Consider the following 11,536-nt stretch of genomic DNA (forward strand, 5'->3'; position numbering starts at 1 on the left):
ACACCAACAACTGTTTTCATTCTGAAATTGTTCTCTACCAGGGTTCCAGCTGTAACTTTGTGGCCAGTTAATTCCCAAGCCCCTGTGGCCTCAGATGTGGCCCTTTGGCCATGTGATGTTAGCATTACCCTGGATTCCTTCACCTCTGCTGCCTTCACAACTAACCTAACTTTTATTCCTTGTAGATAAATCCCTGTACCCTCTATCTCTGCTGAATACCCTCTTTCTTTAGTAAGACTGTAAGTATCTCTTAACTAAATTCTTGACCTTAATTGATCTTAATTAAAACCTATCTTTTCTACAGGAATAATGTCCTTTCAATGCCCACTGGGAAGATTGTTTATTTTTCCATTCTCAGATACCACCGGGCTATGAGAATGGGATAAGTATTTTTATTTCCTTCAATCATTTCCTTTAGGGTTTATGCAAACTCCCAGATTCCTTGCCTCTTTTTTACTTTCACTTACAACTTGGCCTCCTTGTTCCTCCCTGACATTCACTAAGGTGATGCCTCATGTCTTGCTCTGTCCTCCTTGTTGTATCATTGACTTATGTCTCACCAGTTCCCCAGCCTTTGTGACTTCCTCTATTTCTATGTATTTCCACTTCTACATACTTAAGTGACCTGCTCCTGCAGACACACTCTGGACTTTATATAACCCAGAACTGCCTCAGGCATTAGTTCAGACCAGCATCAGCTCCTGCATGAATTTTTTGCAAGAAAGCTCAAGATTGCTCATTTCCTCATCTGCCCTCTGCCAATATAATTCTTCTTAGGTAAAAATCTGTTAATGTTACTACCATGTTTAAAATCTTTCAATACTCTTTCACTGCTTTCAATGTAAAGTTTTATTTCTATCCTGTCACGTTCCAAAGATTTAAGGCAGTTTATACAGATATGTAATAAACCTGTTAAAAGAGTGAAAGGAAAAAGAGAAACATAGGTGAAGACTGAAAATAGGGTAAGAGGATGCCCTGGTGCCTCAGTTGGTTGAGACTTACACACTTTAGCTCAGGTTACGATCCCAGAGTCCTGGCATCAAGTCCCATACTGGGCTCCTTCCTCAGTGGGGAGTCGGCTCTTCCCTCTCCCTCTGCCTCCTCCCCCAATCCTCCTCTTCTTTTGCTCACTTGCTCTCTCAAATAAATAAGTAAAATCTTTTTTTTTTTTTTTTTAAGATTTTATTTATTTATAGGGGTATGTGGGTGGCTCAGTGGGTTAAGCCTCTGCCTTCGGCTCAGGTCATGGTCTCCGGGCCCTGGGATGGAGCCCCACGTCAGGCTCTCTGCTCCGCGGTGAGCCTGCTTCCCCCCGTCTCTCTGCCTGACTCTCTGCCTACTTGTGATCTCTCTCTTTCTGTCAAATAGATAAATAAAATCTTTAAAAAAAAAGATTTAATTTTTTAGATATTTATTTATTTATTTAGATAAATTTAAAAAGATAAAAAAAGATAAATAAAAAAAGATTTTATTTATTTATTTGACACAGAGAGAGAGATAGCGAGAGAGGAAACACAAGCATGGGAGTGGGAGAGGGAGAGGCAGGCTTCACACCTAGCAGGGAGCCCGATGCAGGGCTCGATCATAGGACCCTGGGGTCACGACCTGAGCCGAAGGCAGCTGCTTAATGACTGAGCCACCCAGGCACCCCAATAAATAAAATTTTAGAAGAGAAAATAAGATAAGAAACAATGTCAAAATCGTTAAGTGATGAAAAAAAGCTAAAAAATAGTATGATCCCAAATGTCTTAAAAATATACATATGTACATAGGAAAAACCTTGAGAGATATATACCAAATTATTAAATCATATTTATTACTAGGTACTGGAATTACAGGTGATTTTAATTTCCTTTAAAAAAAATCTACTGGGTACCTGGGTGGCCCAGTCAGTTGAGCGTCTGACTCTTGACTTCTGCCTGGGTCATGATCTTAGGGTTGTGAGATGGAGCCTTATATTGGGCTCTGCACTTGGTGTGGACACTGCTTGGGATTCTCTCTCTTCCTCTCTCTCTGATCTCTCAGCCTTCTGCTCTCCCTCAGTTCAACTCTGATTTTTAAATTCTTTTCTTCCTCTCTCCTTTGCATTGGCTGGAGAGGCAGGGCAGTTCCTGATTCCTACTCAGTCTTTAACTAGAATAAAAAGAATTGTTCAGCTACACACGTCCCCTTGAACTTTTTCTTCATCTAAACAATAAAACACCAGACCTTTCAATAGTAGAAAGATGACGGCTACTAAAAATGACACACGCCAGGAAATTTACTCACTGTCAAGTAAGAGTAAGTAAGACTTGGCAATCTCTAGGTTCTTTCAGTTTGATATGAGAAATGCTGTGTAAAACAAAAATTTCACATTCTGTCACCCAATCTGGGCAGTTGGGACTGAAAACTTACGTCTTGACTGGAGAGTCCAATCCATAGAGAGGAGTTATGAAGAACACCCTGCACAGTTAGGAACGCCTGCTGGTAAGGGTCTGTGATGCTCACCAGCTGCATGTTATCCTTCTGACACTCCCTTAGAGCATCAAACCAAGTCATAGGCTTCAGGATGATTTTGTACAGATTATTTAGATACTTCACTGTGTCTGAAGTGTTCTGCAAGGTCTGTTTGCTTTCAACTTCTATTTGTAAAAGGAAAAAAAAAACACACAAAAAATCACCCACTCTGTAAGTCATGGGACATTTCCTCAAGGTTCTCCACAATAAGTACTTCAGATATTACTTATCTATTCATTTGTTTTGGATTTTGGTTAGGCGAACTAGGTATGTCTGGCTGTATACCTTAGGTATATGTGTGAGCCACAACATTTGTTTTCTAAAATTAGGATAAAATTCTGTTTTTGTTGATCTGATTTAGGAAGGAAAAAAAAGAAGGAAGAAAAAAAAATTAGGAAGAAAAAAAAGCTGTAGGTAAAAGTAGCCTGCAAGAAGATTACCATTTCAGGTTGGTGTCAAATACCTCCTTTGTTTAAACTCCTTCAACAAGAGAAGTGTTAGGTGTTCCCTTACAAAGTTTCCATCTGGGAGAGCTCCAACGAAAAAAATGTACAAAACAACCCACAAAAGGCTGTGCTGAACTACTGCTTTACAGTACTTCTCTGAAGAAAGCAGTTATTAAACAGTATGAACAAATGAGCATGGTTTAATTTAACAAAAATTTCTTTAGAGGGGCACCTGGGTGGCTCAGTGGGGTAAAGCCTCTGCCTTCCGCTCAGGTCATGATCCCAGGACCCTGGGATTGAGTCCTGCATCGGGCTCTCTGCTCAGTGGGGAGCCTGCTTCCTCCTCTCTCTCTCTGCCTGCCTCTCTGCCTGCTTGTGGTCTGTCAAATAAATAAAAATCTAAAAAAAAAATTTTTTTTTTTCTTTAGAAATACATGGATTATCTACTTGGGCTTTTCATTACATGAAAACTTCTTTTTAACCATTTGTTAAAAACATTGTAATCAATGAAAACAATGTAATTAATACGTCTAAAAACATCTCTTTGAGAATATGGATGATTCTTATTTTTAGCACACATTTTATTTTTATTTGGATACAATGAGGTATACACAGTGATCCGTTTATAATGCTTCACACCTTTTTGTATGTGTGTGATAAACTTAATTGTGAATGTTTACCAAAGTCAATTAAAAACATTACACTTTTAAAAAACATTACACATTTTCTCTTTTCTCCAAGATAGAAAGTAATAACTGAAAAATGTCAGAATAGAAAAAAGAACAAAATTCAACCATAACTTACTATAATTAGACAACTCTTTTAAGCAAATTCCATCTGATACTTAATTTTGATATTTAATTAAGTAAAGCAATGTTAATTGAAAAAAAAATCACATTCCATTTGAGATAACCTGACTTACTGAACCAATATGGATTTAGCCATGTTGAAATTTTAAGGAAGCTGTATTTATAAATTAATATTAATTCATTTATAAGATTTTTGTGAAAAAATATTGCATATCTCTAACAGTATAAAGTACCATAGTTATCTAGATAATAATTTATACCTGAATATTTCTGACAGAGAGACAGAGTGTGGTGTTCACTGCAGGAAGTAACATTCCATGTCCCAGTATAAGGTGACTTTTGGAGGTTGAGTATTAGTGCACAGTGGTATTGGGACTCTTCCTCAAAAATCTAAACAAAAAGGCAAACATGTATAAACAATCATGAAACTATAACTGTCTGAAGATCCTAGCAGGAGAACTTTATATTCCAAATTGGATTTTTACTCCTGTAAAAAATTCCATTGAAGAGTTGACCATGAGGGCACCTGGGTGGCTCAGTGGGTTAAGCCTCTGCCTTTGGCTCAGGTCACAATCTCAGGATCCTGGGATGGAGCCCCACAATGGGGTCTCTGCTTGGCGGGGGGCTGCTTCCCCCTCTCTCTCTGCCTGCCTCTCTGCCTACTTGTGATCTCTCTCTCTCTCTCTGTGTCAAATAAATAAATAAAATCTTAAAAAAAAAATAAAAGAGTTGACCATGAAATCACAAGAAAACCTTCAAAAATTTCCAAAGCATGGGAAAAGGGCAACTAACTTTAGAAATTATAAAACAGTGGCAATATTATTAAATATAAATCCTAAACAGATAAAGAAAAACTGGTAGAAGTAAGATGAAAACACAGTTATAGTACTATCTAACACTATGCTATCATTCTTCACATTTCAAAGCAAAAAAAAGTAATGATTGTCAATTCAATTTATCAGATGTTTATAAAAGTTTTATGATGACAAGCTGTAGATACTACACAATAGTGAACTCACCTTAAAGATTTGATCCTACACTAGTCACTCCAAAAACATCTAGAAATGAAAGTATCTATTTAGAGTTCATTCCCTGACCACAAATCAATAATACTAGATATAAAATTAATTCAAGTTATATTGTTCCTACAGTTTTTGTATGTTTGAAACTTATCACACACTTAGAAAAATAAGACAAGTAAGCTTATCTCAGAAGCTACAGATTTTTAAGAAAACACATACATACATACATGCTTCACAATAAACACTGACCCCAAAATGAAACAAAATAATTATAGTTAAGAATAATAAGGGGAAGGGGCGCCTGGGTGGCTCAGGTGGTTAAGCCGCTGCCTTCGGCTCAGGTCATGATCTCAGGGTCCTGGGATCGAGTCCCGAATCGGGCTCTCTGCTCAGCAGGGGGCCTACTTCCCTTCCTCTCTCTGTGATCTCTTCCCTTCCTCTCTCCTACTGTGATCTCTCTCTGTCAAATAAATTAAAAAAAAAAAAAAGAATAATAAGGGGAAGAGCACAAGGGATATGAGTAAAACTTTTTACAGAGGCAGACATGTATTCTTCTTCTTCTTAAGTTTTTTGAGTACAGTTGACACACAATGTTACATTACTTTCAGATGTGCAACATAGTGATTCAGCTTCTCTGTATACTATGCTGTGCTCACCCCAGTGTAGTTACACGCAATCCAATTATAGTATCATTAACTATATTCTCCACGATGTGCCTTTTATTCCTGTGACTTATTCATTCTGTAACTGGAAGCCTGTACCTTCCACTCCCCTTCACCCAGTTTGCCCATCCCCCCACCCCCTTCCCTTTGGCAGCCATAACTTTTCTCTGCATTTATAGGTTTGATTCTGCTTTTTGTTTGTTTAGTTTTTTCACATGAATGTTTTCCACATGAGTGAAATAAGATGGTATTCATCTTTTTCAGTCTGACTTACTTCACTTAGCCGATAATACAGCCGATTCATGTTGTTGCAAATGGCAAGATCCCATGTCTTTATGGTTGTGTAATATTTCTGTGTGTGTGTGTGTGTGTGTGTGTGTGTACCACATTTTCCTTATCCAGTCTCTATTGATTGATACTTAGTTGCCTCCACATCTTTGCTATTGTAAATAATGCTGCAGTAAACATAGGGGTACACACATTTTTTGAATTAGTGTTTTAATTTTCTCTGTGTAAATGCCCAGTAAAGGAGTTATGCAAATATGTATTATTAAATATATTGTTTTTAAAAAGAAAGATGAACTAAGAATTGAACACAGGAGATTAGAAAATGAACAAAAAATATAATTCCAAAAAAAAAAACCAGGGTAGAAATGTAGTAATATTTGTAAATATATCTCAAGCAATAGAAGTAGAAAGAAGGTGGAGAAGAGGGAGGAGAAAACCAAGAGACACCAATTTTGTAAAAATCTAAATAAGAAAAAATTAAAACGCAACCAAAATAAGGTATGGAGATTTAGAAAGATAACAGCATACACAATTTTATTTGAATATATTTGAAAATCTAAAAGAAGGGTGCCTGGCTGGCTTAGTCAGAAGAGTGTGTGACTCTTGATCTTGGGGTCATGAGTTTGAACCCCATATGGGCTGTAGAGATTACTTAAATTAAATAAAAAAAAAAACTTTAAAAAGACCTGAAAATCCAAATGAAATGGGGAACTTATCTTGAAAAGCACAAATTAGCATAACTGTTGTAAGGAAAAGCAGAAATGTCAAAATGTACTAGTAACTTCAGAGGAAATTGAAAATTAATACTAACAGTTCATTTTAAGAACTATGTGTGAGATAGCTAAAAGCTTTAAATGAATTACTTTATGTAATTCTCACATTGTATTGTAGGTATAATAGTATCAGAATTTACCTATGAGAAATTGAGGCTTAAGAAAACTTAAGTGAACTTCTAAAGGCATACTAAATGGCTTAATGGAATTCAAACCCAGACAATGTGATTTTGGCATTTAGGCATTTGAACACTGCACCAAACCTCTTTAGCATTAAAGAATGATCTCTGAAAAGGGTTCTAGCATCATATGACTTTATAGGTAATTGCTTCAAACTTTCAGGGAAAGATAGTTCTCCAGGCTGAGTCATTATTTCAAGACACAAAGGCAGAAAGCTAGCCACTGTATCTTCTGAAGCTAACATAATCAGAAAAAAAAAAAAATCAGACAATATAGCATAAAAAATTAACTCTATGAACAGAGATTCCCAAATACAATTCTAATTAGTCCAATTCCATATACTAGTAAGTTAATAATCCATTCAGAGCAACTAGATTTTATGATAAGATGAAGATGGTTTAATATAAATATATGACAGTTTTAGCAGATGCTGGAAATAAGCTTTAGAAAAGTTAGTATTTATTCCTGAATAAAAGCTCTAAATAAGCTAGTTACAGAATTATATAACTGAAACGGAGTTGGCATTGGGGAACCTGGGTGGTTCAGTCAGTTAAGAGTGGACTCTTGAGGGGCGTCTGGATGGCTCAGTGGGTTAAAGCCTCTGCCTTCAGCTCAGGTCATGATCCCAGGGTCCTGGGATGGAGCCCCACATCAGGCTCTCTGCTCAGCAGTCTCTCTGACTGCCTCTCTGTCTACTTGTAATCTCTGTCTGTCAAATAAATAAATAAAATCTTTAAAAAAAAAAAAAAGAAGATGGGACGCCTGGGTGGCTCAGTTGGTTAAGCAGCTGCCTTCGGCTCAGGTCATGATCCCAGCGTCCTGGGACCTGGGATCGAGTCCCATATTGGGCTCCTTGCTCCGCAGGGAGCCTGCTTCTCCCTCTGACTCTGCCTTCCACTCTGTCTGCCTATGCTCACTCTCGCTCTGACAAATAAATAAATAAAATCTTTAAAAAAAAATAAAAAATAAAGAAGAGTGGACTCTTGATCTCAGCTCAGGTCTTGATCTCAGGGTCATGAGTTCAAGTCCCATGTTGGGTTCTGTGCTAGGTGTGGAGCCTACTTAAAAAAAAAACAAAAACAAAAAAAACAAAACAAAAAAAACCCCCAAAGAGTCAGCATCATATGTAACAATGAGATAGTCCTACAAAATCCAGATCACGTCTAGGATGGTGGTTATTCCTTCTGGTACTACCACAGTTCTGGAAGTCCTACCATAGGTAATAAAGCATAAACTGGTATTTGACGATTATGATTATCTAATTAGGAAACCCCCAAAAATCTAGTGAAAAACTCTGAGAAGTAATAAGAGATTTTAAGTAAGATGGCCAATGAAATAAATACATAAAAATACTAAAACAATAACTTTCTACATGTCAGTGAGAAAATCAAGAAAAAACCTGCCACTCTTAGAAGCAATGAGATACGGAGGGCTCTAAGGAAAGACTTGAATAAATGGATATACTATACCATATTCTTGAATTGAAAGATTAATAAAAAAATGTTAATTCTCCCTAAAATGTTAAATTTTTATCAGAATTTTTAAAATTTGTTTTAGTTGGAGATTGACCAAATAATTATAGTTTGGAAGAATGGACAAGAATAGCTAAAACTATTTTTAAAGGTATATATAAAGGTAACTATTTTTATTATATTTTTTAAATATGTAAAATTATAGTATTTAGATCAAGGTCATAGCTATGTAAGAGTATTTAACTCATACAAACACACAATATATGATAAAGGAGGCATCCTGTATTGCTTTTAACAAATGGAAATATATGCAATAAGTGATGTTAGACAAGATTAGGGAAAAGCATTTAGTATTCGCTGACAATATATACCATAAACCACAGCTGTATCATGCTGTCAGAAGACAAAGGCAAAGAAAATACACACATATATTTAACTAACATTTATATGATGAACTTCCTAACCTAAAAGAAATGGAGGAGAAAAGGAAAAAAACAGATTTGAATGTACACCTGTGCAAAAAATCAAAACCTATTTCTATAATATCTTCAGTATTCAGCATTTAAGAAAAAAAAACTACAGGACTATTTTTAATAAACACAAGAAACAGAGTAAGCGGGGTTTGATAAATATTGGCAAAGAATAAGGACATTCATACCTGATGAAATTAAAATTACTATTGAACTTACAGAAGTTTGTTTTCATTTGATATAGAGAAATATAAACAAAAACATGATTGATATATTTAAATTACCAAATTAGCAAAAATTTTTAAAAGACAATGATCCTTAGACATAACATAGTAGAGATACTAAGAACACTGGTTCTGCAGACTCATGGACCTAGATTTAAATGCCAGCTGCATGTGTGGCTGCATAACTGGGGGCAAGTTACATGACTCCTGTTTCTACATTTTTTAGAGGTGAGTAACAGACCTTTTCACATCTACTGTGCAGATTAAATGAAATAATGCATATGATGGATTAGCAAAGACATATTAGCTGCTCAACACATGTTAGAAATTATTAATATGCTGGTATGGATAGAATGGCAATCATAATATATTACTGACAAAAATATAAACTCATAAACCTTTCTGGAAAGCATCTGGTGACCAAAGCTTTTAACTACTTATATCTTTTGATTGGGCTATCGACTTCCAGAATTTATCTTAAAGAGGTAATCTGAACAATAACGAAAGATTATGCACAAAAATTGTTCACTGTAGCACTATTTATGATTATGCAAAAATGGAAACAGCCTGAACACTCAGCACTGGTTAGATAAATGGTGGCATACCTATCAAGAAATACTGCATTAACTATTAAAATGCTTATCAAGTACCTCTTTCAATGGTATAAGAAACTACTTATGATAGAATACTAAATGAGAAAAGCAGAATACAAGGTCTTATCTATGTCCGAAAGATAATGTATGAAAAAGTCCTAGAAGAAATAATGCTGAAATACTCATCGTGATTTCCTAGATTAGGGTTCAAACATGGTCTTGAAACATGGTCAGACTCCTTTAGTTGACTCACATATGTGATAATGAAATAGAATAAAATAGGACAAGGAGAATAGACTAGATAGAGTAGAATAGAATAGAAAGAAAATATCAGTGTGCACACCCTGTAAGGGCAAGTATTGTTTCCCAAAACATCTGTTTCAATTCAATATTATATTTATATTCATGTACTAAATAGTAATTTAAATATATTTCTTACAATGGGTTACAATTACAGGTTTAAAAGCTACTAGCCTAGGGACACCTGGGTGGCTCAGTCAGTTAAGCAGCTGCCTTTGGCTCAGGTCATGATCCCAGGGTTCTGGGATCGAGTCCTGCATCAGGTTCCTTGCTCAGCAGGGAGCCTGCTTCTCTCTCTGCCTCTGCCTGCTTGTGTGCTCTCTCTCTCTCTCCCCGACAAATAAATAAATAAATAAAATCTTTTTAAAAGCTACTGGCCTAAGTGGGATCAGGGTTGATAGTTTTCTGTATTGTGCTAACTCTTCTATAACTCTCAAATTTTCTGTAATAACCAAGCATTATTTTAATATTTACTTTGTACATAATTACACATTACTCAGAGTTCTCTTTGCCACCAACATCTACCTTGAGCAAAGTTATACTGCATCAGGAACATTGGCTGATTATTGTCTAGGGCATATCTTTGAAATCTGAGTCTAAAGTTAATTTCATCTTTGCCACTGTGCAAAAGGTGGTCAGACAGAGCAGTGGGCAGCAGAATCACGGTTTAGGGTCGTTATTGTTAATACAATACTTTTTCCCCTTTCTTTATGTTTGGCTGTTAGGGAAAAATCATCACTAATCATCAATTTTGTACTATTGGCCTCAGGAGAGAGCCTTACATCCCAAAATGTTAAGTAAAGCACTTTTATTTGCTTCTATTTGCATTTCACTACCTGATAGCTTTTTTGTGGTTGTGAAGTAACTGCTATGGAGTCTGGAGCTGGTGTGAAAACCTGGGGCACCTGCTTGAATGCCAGGGAACTCCTGTGGTTTTTCTTGGGATAATTTTCCTGAGATGGGAATCAGATGAGATACAAGTCACCCAGTTAAAGCACACATTCTATAGTTCTTAGTATGTTCAATTCTGCAACCATTATCCCCAATCTCTCCTTGTACCTTAGCCTCTGGCAATCCCTAATTTACATTTTATCTTTGAAGATGTGCCTGCTCTGAACATTGCATTTAAATGGATTCATAAAACAGACCCTTGTTCTTAATCCAATAATTTATAGGAGACTTGGGTATTTCTCAGAGCTATATAGATTTTTTTTCTTTTAGAGAGAGAGAGAGAGAGCACGCAAGTGTGTGCACACATATATACACGAAAGCAGAAGTGGGGAGTGGAGGCAGAGGGAAAAGGAGAGAGAGAATTTTTTTTTTAAATTAACATATAATGTATTATTTGCCTCAGGAGTACAGGTCTGTGAATCATCAGTCTTAACACATTTCACAACACTCACCATAGCACACACCCTCCCCAATGTCCATAACCCAACCACCCCATCCCTCCAACCCCTCTCCCCTCCAGCAACCCTCAGTTTGTTTCCTGAGATTAAGAGTCTCTTATGGGTCGTCTCCCTCCCTAGTCCCATCTTGTTTCATTTTTTTCCCTCCCTAACCCCCACAACCCCCGGCCCTGCCTCTCAAATTCCTCATATTAGAGAGATCATATGATAATTGTCTTTGGAGAGAGACAATCTTTTTTTTTAAATATTTTATTTATTTATTTGACAGAGAGAAATCACAAGTAGACAGAGAGGCAGGCAGAGAAAGAGAGGGAAGCAGGCTCCCTGCTGAGCAGAGAGCCCGACGTGGGACTCGATCGCAGGACCCTGAGATCATGACCTGAGCCGAAGGC

General features: G+C 36.6%; 1 protein-coding gene across 3 annotated transcripts in view; it reads right to left on the reverse strand.

Annotated features, from left to right (window-relative positions):
* LOC132013773 (CD302 antigen) overlaps positions 1 to 11,536 on the reverse strand; it is a 133,118-nt gene that overhangs the window by 62,882 nt on the left and 58,700 nt on the right. For all 3 annotated transcript variants that reach the window (XM_059394037.1, XM_059394035.1, XM_059394034.1), the window contains 2 exons: positions 4,012 to 4,141; positions 2,395 to 2,621 (listed from right to left, as the gene is read on the reverse strand). In XM_059394037.1, coding sequence (XP_059250020.1) covers positions 2,395 to 2,621; positions 4,012 to 4,141 — 357 coding nt within the window. The remainder of the gene's footprint in view (positions 1 to 2,394; positions 2,622 to 4,011; positions 4,142 to 11,536) is intronic.

Source organism: Mustela nigripes, chromosome 3, assembly GCF_022355385.1.
Source record: "Mustela nigripes isolate SB6536 chromosome 3, MUSNIG.SB6536, whole genome shotgun sequence".
Classification (NCBI taxonomy): domain Eukaryota; kingdom Metazoa; phylum Chordata; class Mammalia; order Carnivora; family Mustelidae; genus Mustela; species Mustela nigripes.